General features: G+C 46.0%; 1 protein-coding gene across 5 annotated transcripts; it reads right to left on the bottom strand.

Annotated features, from left to right (window-relative positions):
* Positions 1-221: 221 nt before the first annotated feature.
* Positions 222-18,081, bottom strand: CIDEC (cell death inducing DFFA like effector c). 5 transcript variants are annotated; one of them, XM_080986497.1, is made up of 6 exons: positions 18,050-18,081; positions 7,460-7,543; positions 5,977-6,085; positions 5,739-5,888; positions 2,697-2,884; positions 222-783 (listed from the first exon to the last, which is right to left on the bottom strand). In XM_080986497.1, the coding sequence occupies exons 2-6, from the start codon at positions 7,510-7,512 to the stop codon at positions 615-617; spliced, it is 669 nt and encodes a 222-aa protein (XP_080842623.1). In that variant the 5' UTR covers positions 7,513-7,543; positions 18,050-18,081; the 3' UTR covers positions 222-614. The 5 variants fall into 5 exon arrangements, with proteins under 5 accessions (XP_080842623.1, XP_080842622.1, XP_080842624.1 ...); XM_080986496.1 differs by lacking the exon at positions 18,050-18,081 and adding an exon at positions 12,508-12,660; XM_080986498.1 differs by lacking the exon at positions 18,050-18,081 and adding an exon at positions 10,669-10,718.
* Between the last annotated feature and the right edge of the window lie 226 nt (positions 18,082-18,307).

The following is an 18,307-nucleotide window of genomic DNA, read 5'->3' as shown; positions in this document are numbered from 1 at the left end:
TACTAGAACACTGAAGAAATTCCAGGAGGATCTTTTTAAAGGAAGAAATCGGCAATTCGCTGAAGAAATGTAGAGAACTGAATGTATGGATTAGGAAAGAAGCAAAACAGAGAAGTGAAATTGACAGGTTCTTCCATGCCTAGCCAGGAATGAAGGCCGTTGTGGACCGAAACAATCTGGAGGACACCAAGGCCACATACATCTGAGAGAGAAACAGGCGGTTTAAGAAAATCCTTTTTTAATGCAATATTTATTAACAATGCAATACAAGCCCACGTGAACAAGACTTGACACCATGCAGGCTAAAATCCCATATCTAAAATAAATACATGGAGGTGAAGGGGAGGCTGGGCTCTGCCCGGCAACCAGCTTCCGCCTGGGAGTTATGGCAATGATAATATCCCATTAAAGAGTAATATAAATTAGAGTGTGGTTAAATAATACAGCAGCAGTGAGACTTCCCGGATCCCCAGCAGTTTCTGCCTGAGGGCCAGGCAGGGGCGTGAATGTTCGTGCTCCTTCCTACAACACCTTAGTCCGCGTGGCTACATTGTGCAGGGGATGTCAAAAGTCTCAGCATGAAAATCAGCGGCAGGCAAGATTCTCCCCAACCATCACTGCAGCATTTTCCTGGTGGGAGGGGACTGCAGGAGGCACCGAGGTGACGCATTTTCCTCCTTTGGCTCCTCAGTGGCATCCAGCAACTGCTGCATGTAACAGGACGTGCCGAGCAACACGTGACCTGTCGCTTGCATGGTGAAGAGGGTCCAGCGTAGAGCTTCCCTGGGGGGTGGGAGAGAGAGAGAGGAGCCTTGTCAAAGATTCGACTTGCATTCAGGTAGGATTCTGAACAGGAGAGAGCTATCAGTGTTCTGAGCAGGTATGCACAGTGGTGGAGCAAGCCGATTGGGCACCTCGGGTGGCGCACGTGCCCTGCGCCCAGGGGCGGGGCCAGCTGCCCACTGAGCAGGGTGATCCAGGGCAGGACTCTCCGTGGGGCCAGTGTGGTGTAGTGGTTAAGAGCGGTGGACTCGTAATATGGTGAACTGGGTTCGCTTCCCTGCTCCTCCACATGCAGCTGCTGGGTGACCTTGGGCTAGTCACACTTCTCTGAAATCTCTCAGCCTCACTCACCTCACAGAGTATTTGTTGGGAGAGAGGGAAGAAGGGAAAGGAGATTCTTAGCTGCTTTGAGACTCCTTAAAGGGAAAGGGAACGGGGACCCCTGACCATTGGGTCCAGCCGTGTCTGACTCTGGGGTTGCGGCGCTCATCTCACTTTATTTGCCGAGGGAGCCGGTGTACAGCTTCCGGGTCATGTGGCCAGCATGACTAAGCCGCTTCTGGCGAACCAGAGCAGCACACGGAAACGCCGTTTACCTTGCTGCTGGAGCAGTACCTATTTATCTACTTGCACTTTGACATGCTTTCGAACTGCTAGGTTGGCAGGAGCGGGGACCGAGCAACGGGAGCTCACCCCGTCGCGGGGATTCGAACCACCAACCTTCTGATTGAGAAGTCCTAGGCTCAGTGGTTTAACCCACAGTGCCACCTGCGTCCCTTTGAGACTCCTTAGGGTAGTGATAAAGCGGGATATCAAATCCAAACTCTTCTTCTCTTCATCTTCCAAGGTGTCTGCCTGCCTCCTCCCACTCAGTTGCCCTACAGCTGGGGGGGGGCGGCGGGCGGACTGTTTGGGGCAGAGCGGAGCCTGCGGGCGCCCAAGCCACCGCATCACTCCTGGGAGAGACGTGTGGCTCGGGCGTGCTGCAGGCCCCACGGTGAGTGCCGTCCGGCATTTTGTCACCCCCCTCAGTGGTGACAGCCGGGGTGGCCCGCCCCCACCGCACACCCCTTTCTCTGCCCCTGGGTATGCACACTCAGGACACAGTTTTATGCTTCAAGGGCAAATCTATTTTTGCAACAGGGCAGGGAAGGCAATGCCACTGTCCTCAATGATCGCCCTGTGCTTGAGCAACCGGAAGCAATGGTAGTGGTGGTGGCAGCGGCTACATTCCCATTAGCTACCGGTTTTCTGAAATGCTACAGGAGGACAATGATTTGGCTGAAAATTGGGAAGGGGCAGTGCGTTTTACTGATAGCTCAAGTGTTTGAACGAGAGAATGTTCGCTCGCTTTATATTAATGTGATCTGATGCATGGGTGCAGCATGAGCCCCTTGTTAAGGGGGGAAATGCAATATAGAATTGGAATCTAAAAGCAGGTTGTCTCCAAAACAGTTAATACCCACATCAATGGGTGAACCCAACTATTCCAGTTTCTAATTTATCCCAGTCTTCAATTCTCCAAATTTCACATTATTTTGCATTTTTTTTTAAGGGGTCCTCAAGAATATCCATCAGTGAATTCCATTTTATATTCAGGTGCTTATTTGCAATTTTGCCCAGCATACATTTTTGCAATGTAATTTTCCCATTTTCAGTATTATATGCATTTTTAGGCAGACCTTATCCTAGTCATATGCTTTTTTCTTTTCTTTTCTTTTTTTACACATTGCTTGGCTGGAGGACAGCACTACAAAAAGTGTGAATTTTGCAGAAAGACCACATTTCAGTCCACACATTTCAGTTCCAGAAGTGTAAATTAGATAGGTTTGTCTTTAATGAGAACTGTATTGAATTTCTCCTCCATCAGGTAGGTCTAATTCAGCTGAGCTGAGAGACAGACTGATACTCACATCATTATCCTCTTGGCCCCATAGCACTGTACATCATAAGACATGCTGTACGTCCCATAGAGCGTGGCCTTGACATTCAGGCAGCCAATGAAGTCCCGAGGGTCGGTCTTGTAGAGGTCAAAGGTTACACAGGCCACGTCAATCCTGCGCCGGGGCTTGTGGGACAGAGAGAGCTGGTAGCCTGCTGTCTGCCAGGAAACAAAAAGAAAAGTAGGCTTACAATAGGCCCTGTATACCTAAAAGTGTACCAGTGAAGTCTCTAGGGGCAGCCCCATATGTAAAGCATTGCAGTAGTCAAAACATGTTGTGCACATTGAAATAGCGGCAGCAGGAGTAAACATCATTTGCTTAATCCAAAGTCAGGAAAGAAAATGGACCAACTTTGGACCTAAATAGTTACTTTTAGAGGGACGTGGATGGCGCTGCGGGTTAAACCACAGAGCCTAGGACTTGCCGATCAGAAGGTCGGCGGGTGAGCTCCCATTGCTCAGTCCCTGCTCCTGCCCACCTAGCAGTTCGAAAGAACATCAAAGTGCAAGTAGATAAATAAGTACTGCTCCGGCGGGAAGGTAAACGGTGTTTCCGTGTGGTGCTCTGGTTCGCCAGAAGCGGCTTGGTCATGTTGGCCACATGCTGTACACCGGTTCCCTCGGCCAATAAAGCGAGATGAGCACCGCAACCCCAGAGTCATCCACGACTGGACCTAACGGTCAGGAGTCCCTTTACCTTTACTAGTTACTTTTAGAAGGAAACTGCATTGCTTAGACCAGGCGTCACCAACCTTTTGAGGCCTATGGGCATATTTGGATTTTTGAGCAGCTTCCATACCCCCCATCACCTCTTTCTTTCTCTCCCTTTTCCGCAGAGCACCTTGCCAAAGATACAGAAAAAGTGTGCCCTTCATTTCCCAAGCGACCTGGGAAGACTTGTTTCCAGTAGAATTTGCTACGCCTCAAGAAAGCACATAGAGTTGGAAGAGAAAATGGGATAGACTGTCACTTTTCCCAACTACCTCCTTCAGCAATATGCGTTTTTCAAGGGAGAAAAAAGGTAACCTCCCTCCACCAGCTGTCAGGGACTGGACAGAACAGGAGGAATGGAAATTGAGCCCTCAGTCTGATCGGCTCCTCTCAGAAGAGGAGGAGGAGTGGGGAATTTTGATTCCCATGTCTCCAGCAGTTTCGGGAGGAGAGGGAGACAGGGGTGATGTACAGCTGAATGGGGAAATGCCTAGTTATGAGATAGTGGAGGAGGAGGGAGAAGTGAGAGAGCAGACAGCAGAGACCTCCCTGGAGAGTATGGGAGACCCTCCTAGTCCACGGACTCGCTGGTCCATCTGCATTCAAGAACAGAGAATGCGGAGGGATTTGACTCCTGTGACTTCCCGTAGATTTCCAGGATGTTGTGGGAGACGGAAGAGGAGGGACTAGGAGTAGCCAACGTCTCCTATGCGTGGAGACATGGATCCTTTGTCTTGCAACCAGATGACTGAATCAAAAGCCATAAAATATGAACTGTGTTTTCTTCTTGCCTCTGAAGCTGCTGGGGGTAGAGAGGATACTCCACGCCTGACACCACCTCACGACTAAGGAGACAGCTGAGTGGAGGTCAGGGGAATTTAAGAGGTTTTGTGGGCATTAGGAGGAAGCAGTGGCGTAGGAAGGGGGTGCGGTCAGGGGGAAGCCAACCCAAGCATCCAAATTAGAATGAATAATCTGTGCACATGGTTAAAGATCTGAAGAGAGAACAAGTTTTGGGGGGAGGAGTTAAAGGGAGGGTTAAAAAAGAAGAAGAAATGTGTACTATTATCTGACAATTGATATGGGAAACTATATATAATGTTTCGTTGTAATAAATTATTATTATTATTATTATTATTATTATTATTATTATTATAAACTATTATTTATACCCTAGCCATCTGGCTGGGTTTCCCCAGCCACTCTGGGCGGCTTCCAACAAAACACTAAAATACAATAACCTATTAAACATTAAAAGCTTCCCTAAACATAGCTGCCTTTAGATGTCTTCTAAAAGTTTGGTAGTTATTTTTCTCTTTGACATCTGGTGGGAGGGTGTTCCACAGGGCGGGTGCCACTACCGAGAAGGCCCTCTGCCTGGTCCCCTGTAACTTGGCATCTCGCAGCGAGGGAACTGCCAGAAGGCCCTCGGAGCTGGACCTCAGTGTCTGGGCAGAACGATGGAGTTGGAGACACTCCTTCAGGTATACCCGACTGACGCCATTTATTAAATGTTTTGTTGAAATAAAAATAAATAAATAAATTTTAAAAAAGGAAAAAGGAAGGGGGTGCAGTGGGTGAAGACTGCCCCAGATGTCATCACGGGGGGGGGGGGTTGGGTTGACAAAACGGCAAAAATATGTGTTTCTGAAAAAAATAACTCCCGCACCCACTGCACACCCCTTCCTATGCCACAGCAGGAGCACTCTCCCCTCGAGTGATTTCCAGAAACTGGGAAGCATTGCTGCCTTCAACTTTGCAGGCAGAGCACAGCCTTTATGGCTAGTCGCCTTCGACAGCCCTCTCCTCCATAAATCTGCCTAATCCAGAGGTGTAGCCAGGTGAGGCAGGGGGCACTGGGCGCCACACCATGGGGCATGCAGCGTGCCTGAGCCACGCGTCTCTCCTGAGGGGGAGGCGGTGGGCGGACTGCCTGCAAGCTCTGCGCTTCTCTTTTGAGCAGCGTGGGGCTTGCATCTGCCCACCGCCTCAGCTGCCCTACAGCTGAGTGGGAGTTGTGGAGAGGCTCCACACAGCACGCTCTGCCTTGGCTCGCCCCACCCCCATTGGCAGCTCGCCCTGCCCCTGGCTTCAGGGCGTGTGCGCTGCCCCAGGTACCCAAGCGGCTAGCTAGGCCGCTGGGAGGAAGACCTCAGGAGTGACAAGCTGGTGACCCTAGCTTAGACCCCGTAACACGTGAGAGATAAAGGTCTATGCACATACCTTTCGGCCTAGTAGAACATGTTCACCATAGAAACCCTCTCCAGGTCCTACTAGCAAAGGGCTTAGCCCACTGGCTCACCTTGGCTGGGCGCCATGTCTGTCCTTTGGTCAACACCAGCAAGACCGTCCCATCCTCCAGAGTCTGGAAGAACTCCTCTGTCTCGACGGTGGTGCCATCTTCATCCAGGACAATGGAGATGTTGCCTGCTAAGAGTAGGGCACTGCGTACCTAGAGAGAAAGCACCGGGTTCAAATTCCACCTGTCCCCTCAACCCATCCCACCTTGCTTCTGGCAGAGGGCTCCTAGAATCGCTCACCTTCTCGTGGAGATCTCTCAGGCTGTCGGCCATGATCCCCTTGCGGATGGTGCGGTCACAGTTGCTGACTCGGTAAGGCCGGGCTTGAGGAGTGTTGGCTGACACACACCTGGATGGATGGATGGATGGAATCCATCAAATGTTGGTTTCTCAGTTGGTTCCCCAGTTTTAAGGGCCACTAGCCACCTCACTGCACCGGTTGGAGGTTTTTGAATGATAGCCAATGCTTGTTGTACTCAGAGTAGACCTATTAAACTGAATGGGCACGACTAACTTGAGTGCATTCATTCCAATGGATCTGCTCCAAGTAAAGGTTAGCTGGATAGAACCCATCATGTAAATCACCTTGAGTTGGTTGTTTAGAAGGCAATTAATAAGTTGATGGACTACGCCGAATTGGCAAAAGTGACGGGTAAAATCAGAAACCAGGGAGATGAAAACTTTAATAAGGAATGGGGAAAATTTATAATTTATCTTGGAGAACACTGTAAACAATTAAAAACATTAGCAAGATTGTGACAACACTTGTAACAAGAACTAAGGATATGATGGAGGTTTTTAAAAAGAAAAATGGAGGACAATGTAAGATGCAACAGAAAGAGGCTACAAGATAACCCACGGGGGGGGGGTGAGGGAAGTCCAAGGATTCAGGGAATCCTATATTTTTGTGATGTTAACTCATATTTGAATGTAAACTTTAATTGTAAAACTATATACACACCCACACCCACACCCACACCCACGATACGATATATTTACTGTCATTGTCCCATACAGAACAACGGAATTGAAAAATCTACATAAGACATTCAACAAGCCTGCTATCCCAGCTATCCCAACCTGATTAGCCCCCTAAAAACTCTGAACTCCATTTTTAAATACAATATACTCCCATATAGACTCCTTACAATGTGTTTAAAACCAAAATTGCATTTAGGTAGAAAGTGTTTCTCAGGTGGCTAGTCCTAGTCTTTATAACCCTGTACCTTCTTCCAGAAGGCAGAAGCTGAAAGAGATCATTTCTGGGGTGTGCACTATCCTGCACTATCTCTGCAGCTTTCTTATGGCACCTGGAAGCATAGATTTGATCCAAGGTGGGAAGAGTGCACTCAATTATCCTCTCCGCAGTCTTTACAACCCTGGACAGCATTGTTTTTTCCCTGACCGTGCAGCTCCCAAAGCACACACACAGACCATAAATTAATACACTCTCCACAGTACAATGGTAAAATGCCATCAACAGGTCCTTTGAGACATTGTTTTTCCGGAGGATTCTCAGAAAATATAACCTCATATATATGAAGGCAATTAATAAATTAATGGTAATATTGTGGGTAAGGAGGAGGAGGAAGTTAAACTGATCATGAATATTCATCAGCATTTTAGCATGCATTTATTATTGCATTTATAGGCCCCCCCCATCAGCTCAAGGCAGTCACAGCTAACCACCCTCAGTCGCGAGGACTGCCCTGCAGGTACTTACTTGGTGAGCGACCGAGGGGATAGCAAGCACAGAGACTTCTTTGCGTAGTCCATCCTTGAGAAAGGGTGAATTTTTTGGTCCAAACTGCAGGGAGAGAGAAAGCTTGGTTAATAGAGCTCTGTAGGAAGCTGCCTCTCATGGGAGTCTTTTAAGCTTGATATTGCCCACACTGATTGGCAGCATCTCTCCGGCGTTTGAGGCAGGCGTGTCTCCCAGTCCTAACTGGAGATGCCAGTAATTGAACTGGGCATATTCTGCATGCAAAGCAGATGTTCTGCCACCCCTTTGCATTGTCCCCTTTTAGAGGGTGTAGTGTACAGCCCTGTCAGCAGCATTAAGGATTAGAGTCACCAGTCCTCTTGGCCCCATGCACACTATATAGTTAAAGCAATATGATACAACTTCAAACAGTGACAGCTTCCCCCAAGGAATTCTGGGAGATGTAGTTTGTTAAGGGTGTGGGCAGTTGTTAGGAGACCACTATTGCCCTCACAGAGCTACAATTGCTAGAGTGATTTAACAATCCAGACCTGTTTCCAATAAACTTTGGGGCTTGAAGACTGGGGAGGGAAAGAGCCCTCGAACAGCTCTTAACAAAACACAGTTCCCAGAATCCTTTCTGGAAAGCCATGACTGGGGGTCACCACACTGTTAGATGACTGACAGGTGGATGGCCCTGCCCACCTGTCAAACCCTGGCCCACAGGGATGGGGAGATAAAGGCGTGACTCTCCAGGCAAAGAGGCCCGCCATCTCTGTATCAAAATATTATCTGGGCCATCCAAGAGAAAACAGATTAATATGAAAATCAGTAGACCTAACATTCATATTAGGGACGCAAGTGGCACTGTGGGTTAAACCACAGAGCCTAGGACTTGCCGATCAGAAGGTCGGCGGTTCTAATCCCTGTGACAGGGTGAGCTCCTGTTGCTCGGTCCCTGCTCCTGCCAACCTAGCAGTTCGAAAACACGTCAAAGTGCAAGTAGATAAATAGGTACCGCTCCGGCAGGAAGGTAAACTGCATTTCCGTATGCTGCTCTGGTTCGCCAGAAGCGGCTTAGTCATGCTGGCCACGACCCGGAAGCTGTACGCCGGCTCCCTCGGCCAATAAAGCGAGATGAGCACCGCAACCCCAGAGTCGACCACGACTGGACCTAATGGTCAGGGGTCCCTTTACCTTTTTAACATTCATATTAATACAGGACGCAATTTGAAAAGCAATTCCTCTCCAGCATAAGGTGCTGGCCAATCCAGCAACCTTTTGTTTCAGGAAGTACAGTGGTACCTCGGATTAAGAACTTAATTCGTTCTGGAGGTCCGTTCTTAACCTGAAACTGTTCTTAACCTGAAGCACCACTTTAGCTAATGGGGCCTCCCGCTGCCACGCCGCTGCTGCGCGATTTCTGTTCTCATCCTGAAGCAAAGTTCTTAACCCGAGTTACTATTTCTGGGTTAGCGGAGTCTGTAACCTGAAGCATATGTAACTTGAAGCGTCTGTAACCTGAGGTACCACTGTACACAAGATGGTAAATCCAAAGAGGGAGAACTCAGAGCAGCAGGAAAAAATACAGTAATATAAGGAAAGAAACCAAGGCCAATCCAGTGTTTTAGTGGGGCAGGTTTTTAGAGTGTAGTGTTCAAAAGAATGCAGCAATTAGGCCTTCCCAGTTGAAAGACAGCCTGCTGTGCCCCTAACGTTGCACCCCCAATTAACCTGCACGTTCCAGAAGGAGAAGATTATTGGTACAGCAAAGAGTTCTTGCCAATTGCAGAGAAGATGTGGAAGTCTCATGATAAGGCAGCTCATAAATTGGGACAGTTGGGAAGGGAAGGGACATGATGTTCCAGCCCCAAGTAGAAACGTTGGCAGCTGCCCTATAATGAGTCAGACCAGCAGTTCATCAAGCTTAGTGTTGTCTACACTGACTGGCAGCTGCTCTCAAGGGTTTCAGGCAGGGAACATTCAATCCTGAATGCAAAGCAGATGCTCTACCATTGAGCTACAGCCCTTCGACTAAGAATAAATCAAGATTCTAGTCCTTATGGGTCTATAAAAAACCCCCAACAGAAATGAAGTAAACAGGAAGCTGCCCAGTACTGGGTTAGCCCATTGGCCCATCTAGCTCATTGTTGTCTACACTGACTGGCAGCAGCTTTCCAGGGTTTCAGGCAGGGGACATTCCCAGCCCCACCTGTTTATTTGTATGTAGCTGAAGCCATTGCAAAAAACACAAAATTCATAGATCAGAATAAAATACAGTTTCGCAAAACTTAACGGGAGAAAAAGAAATCAAGATAACAAACTTTTTATAAAAGAATGGAAATGGTTTGTTGAATGTTTACAGATAAATTGTAAACAGATAAAAATACCTGCAGTATATATTTAAAGAAAATAAATAAATGAGTAAGTTAAGTTAATTTGGATGTGCAGAAGATATTAAAAATAATTTTAAGGCACCACAGAAAGAGGGTGAAGGAAGTCAAGTTTTAAAATGTCAAAATGATTGTAAAATGAGCGAAATGTATATATCTGAAAAGTATTTAATTTTTTTTAAAAAAAGAATAAAATATACAGTTAAAATAATGTTTAAAATCAGGCATTATGTCAGAGAAAGAGTTTGCTGCCCTGAAAAAAATTAACTCAGTATCCCCTCAAACTTTCCTCCTTAAAATTGCTGCTCTAAAGACAGAACGGGTCACTTTTTCAGAAAGGGGGGGGCATGGACGGACGGACCTGTTTCTTAATAAAAAGTTAATCAGATACCCAATCGATCTGCCAACCGACTGACTTAAATCTTTGCACAGGGCTGCCTATAAGCCCTTGTAGATTGGGAAAACCAGTAAGTACTGGGGTGAATCTTCAGGGAAACCAGTAAGTACTGGGGCGAATCTTCAGGCACACAACCTTCCTGGAGAGACTTGAGGATTGAACCTGTTGTACAAAGCAGATGCTCTGTTTCCCAGTAAGCTATAAAACCCGTTCCCCAAAAATAAACTTTCTAGTCCTTAAGGTTAAAAAGAAAAGACCTGAATGAAATAGGAATCTGCCTGATCTGGAGATGCCAGGATTTGAACCTGGGACCCTTCTGCATGCAAGGCAGATGCTGCGCCTCTGAGCTTCCTCACCTTAATAATATAACTGGCTCTGCTGTCTGGCATGAGGCTGACAGACGACCCAAAGTCAAGCAACGCCCGTGGCCTTTTACTTACTTTCACCAGCTGCTCTGCCAGCGCTACTGGATTTTGTCCCAGTGCCCTCTCTGTTTATAGAAGCAAAGAACCTCGTCTGCCCTTTGAACAGGGACAGGGTGGGGCTGCCAAAAGGGACAGAGTGTCTGCCAGCCTCACCAGCCCAGTTGCGTCAGGTGGCAAGGAACAGCAGCGGTTGGGCAATCAGGCCAGATTGCTGGGCACTGAGCAGCGTCACCCAATTCTGGAGAGTCATCATGATGACTCAGATCCTGTTATGCCAACAAAGCCTGAATGAATGAATGAATGAATGAACCATTGGCCCATCTAGCTCAGTAATGTCTACACTGACTGGCAGCGGCTCTCCAGGGCTTCAGGCAGGGGGACACTCGCAGGCATATCTGCAGATTGAACCTGGGGCCTTCCGAGTACAAAGCAGATGTTCAACCATTAGGCTATGGCCCTTCTCCTAAAAACAAAGCAAGATTCTAGTCCTCATGCTTCAGAATAAAGGGATGATTTAAGCGAGAAACTGCTTTATACCAAGTCTAACCATTGGACTGTTTAGCTGAGTGTTGCCTACAAGGACTAGGAGAGGCTGTCCGGGCTTTGAGGCAGGGGGTCCCTCCCAACCCCACCTGGGGATTGAACCTGGGACCTTCTTTGTGCAAAGTAGATGCTCTGCCACTGAGCTATAACCCTTTCCCAGCAGAGCAGAAGGAATCCTAAGGTCATATAGGGCTTATTCTTCCGCTCTTTCCAGGCACAGCCCATGCTTTAAAGATCCATGTCTAAGCATCCTTTCCCCCACCCCCTCCAGAAATTTCCAATGAAACCCTGCTCTTTAAAGCTCAATCGGAGCAAATTGCAATCTGAAGAAAACTCAAATTGACGTTTGCTCTGATTGAGCACTAAAGAGCAGGTTTTCCTGGGCAAACCAACCAACCAGTCTGACATGAAGCTTTTAAGCACAGTCCTGTGCCTGGAAAGAGCAGGGCAAAAGCTAAATGTGGATAATCCCTTAGTCCAGAACTGTGTCATAAATTACCCGAGTGGCCATTCCTGCACTTGGCTACACAGCACATCTGGAGTCCCAGAGCTGAGGAGAGCCACAAAATCACAGGAGAGGTGAGACTGGATGGAGCCAGTTGCCCATTTTCCCAGTCCTGAATTCAGCCCCCCACATTCTCATCTCAGTTTGCAATGGAGGGAAAAATCATCATGAAACCAGCATTTTCGTGCCAACTTCTGTTAATATGCACATTATTGTATGCAAAGTATTATTATATGCAATGGGGAACATTATTGTATAAAACTCTCCTAAAGCAATTTAAAATGCTATTTCCACTAATATTGCATTTGCGTGCATGCACACACACACACACACACACACACACAATTTATCACAGCATGTGCCTTTTTGTACTTATTCCTAGGCTGAAGAATCACATTGCAAAATTCAAAGGCGGCTGAATTTCAAAGGGCAGCTATGTCTTGCATAGCATATTAATTTGGAAACTGTGGGTTGGGGAAGTTTGCTTTCAAATGCAAACTGGATTAAACCTCCCCTGCCAGGAATCAGTAGTGCAAAAGCGCTGCCCCCGCCCCCGAGCACGATTTGTCCACAAAAACCTAGATTCAGTCCTGCACATTATCATCTGAAGTTGCGGCAAATCATAGAGTTGGAAGGGACCCAAGAGTCATCTAGTCCAACCCCCTGCAATGCAGGAATCACAACTAAAGAATCCTTGACAGATGGCCATCTGACCTCTGTTTAAAAACCTCCATTGAAGGAGAGTCCGCTGCCTTTGCTATAAGATTATTAAGTTTAAAACGGGCTACCTGCCCTACGGTCCTTACCTGCAGTCTCAGGTTGGTACAGTGTGCAGACTGAGACTTATTCCCTCACCAGCTCCTTGCAAGAATGAGACTTCTGTTTACACCCCAGAAAGCTGAATGCCCGTCTCCAGATTACTAGAGCCAACCACTGGCTTTGACTTCAATATCCCTTCTCCACCCTCAAGACGTCAGCTCTTTCCTTCCCCGTCACAAGATGGCCGTGAACTCTGTACTCCTCAAACTTTAGCACAGATGCTATCACGTGTTCACTGTCTCTATTCTCCCTGGTTTAGCAACAACTCTCTTCCGCTAGCATCTTTTTAAAAAAAAGTTTAATTAGAGTTTATAAAGAGAAATACAAAACTTCAAAGGTCTTTTGTGCCCAGCATTAATCTGAATAAGTTCACATGATGAAAAAGAGAAAGAAAAAAAAGTTAGAGAAATCAGAAAGCAGATAGAAAAGAGCTTAAAAGAGGAGATAGAAAAGATAAGGTTCAGAGAACTTCCAATTCTTAATCTGTCCACTATATATAAACATATTGATTGGCAGCTGCCTTTAAAAAATAAAATAAGAATAAAGGAAGAGTATATAAAGGCCTTAACAGCTTGGGACCAGTCTGCCTGAGAGATCACCTTACTTCGTAACCACTTCAACCGGTGGAACTGGTGTGATAACAGGTGCCACCTGTTCCGCAATTGTAAGAAATGCATATTTTAGTGTGGCAGCACCTACACTTTGGAACTCTCTGCCTATTGAGAGCAGACAGGGGCCTTCACTGTACTCTTTTCGGTGCCTGCCAAAATCATTTGTCTTTAGAAAAGCCTAGCCAGAGCTTTGTGAAGTTGACACGTGTTTTCATCTCTTGTTCTTTTAACTTTTTGAAAGTCTCTATTATGGTTGCTATTTTTTTCTTATTGATAATACAATTGTTTTCACTTTCTTGCAAACTGCTTTGAGGTTCTCCTTCTTCTTACAATCCAGCAGGGCATGGGTTTTATGAAATAAAATAAATGAAACTCCACGACGAATAAGAGTACAGAATGCAGTGCTGGAACTGCAGCTCTTGTGCTAAGAACTAATAGCAAGTTTCTGGTCCTCATGGTTGAAAGAGATGCAGTCATGCTTCCAAGGGTATTATCTCCCCATGTCCCAGAAGGTTTTGAGCAGTTTGGTGGCCAAAGCTCCAGCATTCTGCCCAATGTGTGACCACCAATACATGAGTTCTGCAAATTTCATGTGCTACACAGATCATCACCATAGCTGTCAACTTTTCCCTTTTCTTGCGAGGAATCCTGTTCAGAATAAGGGAATTTCTCTTTAAAAAAGGGAAACGTTGACAGCTATGATCATCACACATATACAACCCCTGGATAAGGTTAATACCAGGTTGTTGGAAATACCTAATTGCAAGAAGAAGAAGAAGAAGAAGAAGAAGAAGAAGAAGAAGAAGAAGAAGAAGAAAAGAAGAAGAAGAAGAAGAAGAAGAAGAAGAAGAAGAAGAAGAAGAAGAAGAAGAAGAAGAAGAAGAAGAAGAAGAAGAAGAAGCAGCAGCAGCAGCAGCAGCAGCAGCAGCAGCAGCAGAGAGGTTGAAGATAACAAATGCTGAAATAATTCAGGACGTGTATGACTCAAAGACATCCAATGCATACTGCAGCTTAAAATTGAATTTAAAGTTGTGCATCGTGTGGGAAGGCGGATAGGGAGAAGTCATGCCGCCTCTTCTCATAATCCCAGAACTCAGAGACATCCAATGAGAACACAGCACCTAGTGAGAAGGATGGGATTTGCTCCCACGAGATGTTGCAATGGCCACCAAGTCAGGTGGGTTTCCAAGAGGTATAGATAAGTCATGGAGGAGAATAACGCTCTCAGGATGCCTACCTGTCTCTGGGAACTGCAAGGAGTTAGAGCGCTGTTGTGCTCGGGTCCCGTTTGTGAGTTTCCTGGAGGCATTTAATTGGTCACTGAAGAACAGGATGCTGGACTAGATGGACCTTTGGCCTGACCAGGTAAGGTTATTGTATTCTTATGGAATTTCATTTGAGTCCAATCACAGAGATGATAAAATAAAATTGTAACGTAACGTAACGTAATGTAACGTAACGTAACAATAATTTATTTATACCCCGCCCATCTGGCTGGGTTCCCCCAGCCACTCTGGGTGGCTTCAACCGGATATTAAAAACACAACTACCGTATTTTTCGCTCTATAACACGCACCCGACCATAACACGCACGTAGTTTTTAGAGAAGGAAAAAAATATTCTAAACGAAACAGTGGGTGTATGATTTTTGTGGTTCATGCTGTGGCCACAGACATGTGTTCTGACAGTGAGTTTGGAGTAGCCCAATGCAAAAATCCTGAGGATCCATGCTTTGTAACCACATTTTGCACCACTGCGGCCCCAGGCAACAGTGGGTGCGTGATTTTTTTTGGTGCAAGATGTAGCCATGGACATGCTATGTGATCTGATGGTGAATTTGGGGTGACCCAGTGCAAAAATCCTGAGGATCCATGTGGATCTGTGCTTTGTAACCACGTTTTAAGTGGGGAGGGAAGGAAAAGCACTCAAGGGACAAGGAGCACGCATGGGGTGTGTGGAGAAGGATGCTGCTAATAATGAAGAAGAGGAGTATAAGGGGAGAAGGCTCCTCTCCTCTCCCGCTTTGCTCCTTTAAAGCAAGCAGGCTCTCTGTCCCTCTCTCCTCCCCACTCAGCAGCTCTTCTCCCGCTTTGCTGTTTCAAAGTGAGCCACGGAGGAGGGAAGGAAGGGGAACCATGGATCCTCTGCTCACGACTGCAGCAGATCCCCCCGCCACCCATAGGCATTCGCTCCATAACACGCACAGACATTTCCCCTTACTTTCTAGGAGGAAAAAAGTGACTGTTATGGTGCAAAAAATACGGTAAACAGCAAACATTAAAAACTTCCCTAAATAGGGCTGTCCAGATGTCTTCTAAAAGTCAGATAGTTGTTTATTTCCTTGACATCTGACGGGAGGTAATATTTCTGGGTTAGCGGAGTCTGTAACCTGAAGCATCTGTAACCTGAAGCATATGTAACACGAGGTAGCACTGTAGTCATAATTTAATCTGGTGGTCAACCAGAAGGTTTGTGGTTTGAGCCCACCCATGGATGGCTGTGTGCAGAATTCCTGCATTGCAGGGGTTGGACTAGATGGCCCCGGGGTCCCTTTGCAACTCTAGAATTATATGATTCCATGAATTTGCCTAATTTTTTCCAAGTCATCCAGATTGTGAACATTACTGCCTCCTGCAGGAGTGAGTTCCACAGTTTAACTGTGCGCTGCGAGACCATGGATCAAACACCACAGTCAGAGAGAACTTTATATTACGCCATCTCATTCCCACACCAGCCTTTTCCCAAGGCTTCCAAGCCATACATTCAACGGCCAAAATAGAAAAGGAGATCAACCGAGGCCTAGAGACGTCCTTGCGTCAACTAGCCCACAGACTTGAAAACTTCAAAGTTACCAGCTTCTATAAATAATTTTATTATTATTATTATTTCAGTACACTAAAGTTTCTATATAAGACTACCTTAAAAGCAATTATAAAGTAAATGTCACAGTCATTGTAAGTAAATGTTAAAACACAGCAAGCTTGCTAAATCATACAAATTCCGTAACACAAATCAAGGCACTATAAAAAGGGCATATAATCGATAAGGCGGGGGAGGGGGACATTAAGTCATTCTTTGAGTTCTCTAAAGGGCAAGTGGAGAATACAGAAAAGTTAGGGATGGAAGTTTTTAGCATTTTAGTGTATTTTTGGTCTCTGTGGAAGCCGCCCAGAGTGGAAACCCAGCCCGATGGGCGGGGTACAAATAATAAATTATTATTATTATTATTATTATTATTATTATTATTATTATTTATTTCAAAAAGTGGGTGGTGCTTTGTCCTGGATCTTAGGCAAGTCAATCAAAAAATTGGTTTTTAAAAAATCAGAAAAAGCTCAGGAACTTTCAGGATGTCCCGGTTTTTACCTTTTTGAAATATGGGACCCCTAGGTCAGTCGGTCAGTCAGGTTATTGTGTTTTAGCAGACAGTCATTTTACACATGAAAAATGATATTATGATGATGATGATGATTGAGATTGACATTTCTGCTCCTTGACTTTTAAAGGATAATTCATTTCCCAGGGGGTGATCAGAGCTGAAACCCAGTAACATTTACAGGACACCTTGCTGATTTCTGCTAGGCTCAGAGGTTGCAACTAACTGATGGTCAGGCTGCAAACCCCACCCATGACTAAATAAGGATTTGAACCCAGGGCCTCCCCTATCCTGGTCTGCCACTACACCACATAATAAACAAATGCAGCCATGTTGGTTCACAACAGCAAGCTCTAAAGTTCACAGTACGGCAATATAGAACCAGTATGGCCTAGTGGTTAGAGCACGGGACCTAGGAAACCAGGGTTCAAATCTCCAGTCAGCCAAGAAGGCTCTCTTAAGCCAATTTATACCTCCCAGCCTAGCCTACCTGTTTTTGTGGGGATTAAATGAGGAAGCGGAGAATCATTTAAGCCACCTTGAACTCTTTGGAGGAAAAGATTGGCTATAAAATGCAGTAAACAAAATAATTATAATAAAAATAATTGGGTTTTTTTAGGGCCAATCGTTAGAGCTTCCTCACGAGTGGAACAGATGCAGGCAGTTATAAGAATTCTAAGGTCTCAAATATAGATTAAATGTTCATAAATGTACAAGGCAAACACATACATAAGTATATAAACCACGTGTCTGAAATAGTACAGGAGAGCAATCCTGAAGCCAGTTTGACTCTCCCAAATTGACCTCAAATATTTCTCTGCAAGGAGGAAGGAAATGGGAAACCCTCCCCCATTGTCTTTTGCTTGCAAATCCTGTCTCAAGGGTGTATTTGTGTATGAATAGGGTGAGTCTGTGACCTGGGACTCAGGAACTAAAGTATTAACAGTCACAAAAGAATTGCTAGGCTGCCCAGGTAACGCAATCAATGACCATTATCAGGTATCCTGGCAGACAGGATTTCTGCTGTAGACTGCCTCCTCTGCTGTAGACCGCCTCTTTCTGTGATGTATGTAGGATGTTTTAGGGCAGTGGTCTTGGGCTACAGGGTGAACAATTTCAAAAGTCTATATAAGGGCTCGCGCACCATTGTTCAGGGTTCTCCTCCCTCCTGCGTGTGGTGAGTGGGGACCCTGTTGCAACAGTTTAATAAAGATCAGGCTTACTAGCAGCTTTGCTTCTCAATATACTCTGGTTGGCCTCTGTTATTTTCCCTTCTGATAGGGGACCCACTTAAGGACCCTATATGGGCTCTTGGATACCCCATAAGGGAAAAGGAGCAGTTTCCACCCCCTTATAACAAGGCAAAGGATTGCAGTTTTATTAAAGTTCTGGCAACCAGTCCCCAACTTTCTTAGCAACAAGCCCAGAAGTCAAAAGAAAAGCTTCTTTGTGGTCAGGAAGCAACAATAAGAACAAGAGGTCACTAGAGCTTAGCAAACCCACAAACCACCAGGACTCAGGCACAGCCTTTCAGTCACTTACCAGGCTTCCGGGTCCCAGGGAGAGAATATTTTGCTGATTACTGTTTAGGGCAGAGGCTTGGCTTATATACCGGGACAAATTCCCAAGTTAAGCCAGCCTCCCATCCTATAGAGACAAGCACTCTGGGGCGGGGCAAAAGCAAGTTTGGCTCAAAGTGGAAATGATTACTCCGAACTCTGTTTCCACACAGATATGTCAGGATCAAGCCCCTTTGGGAAGACAGCTTAACTCTCCTCCAGTGGGAAGGAAGGAGCAGAT

This window comes from Podarcis pityusensis, assembly GCF_964106645.2.
Source record: "Podarcis pityusensis genome assembly, chromosome: 16".
In the NCBI taxonomy this organism is placed as follows: domain Eukaryota; kingdom Metazoa; phylum Chordata; class Lepidosauria; order Squamata; family Lacertidae; genus Podarcis; species Podarcis pityusensis.
This window is presented reverse-complemented; position numbering and strand designations above follow the sequence as displayed.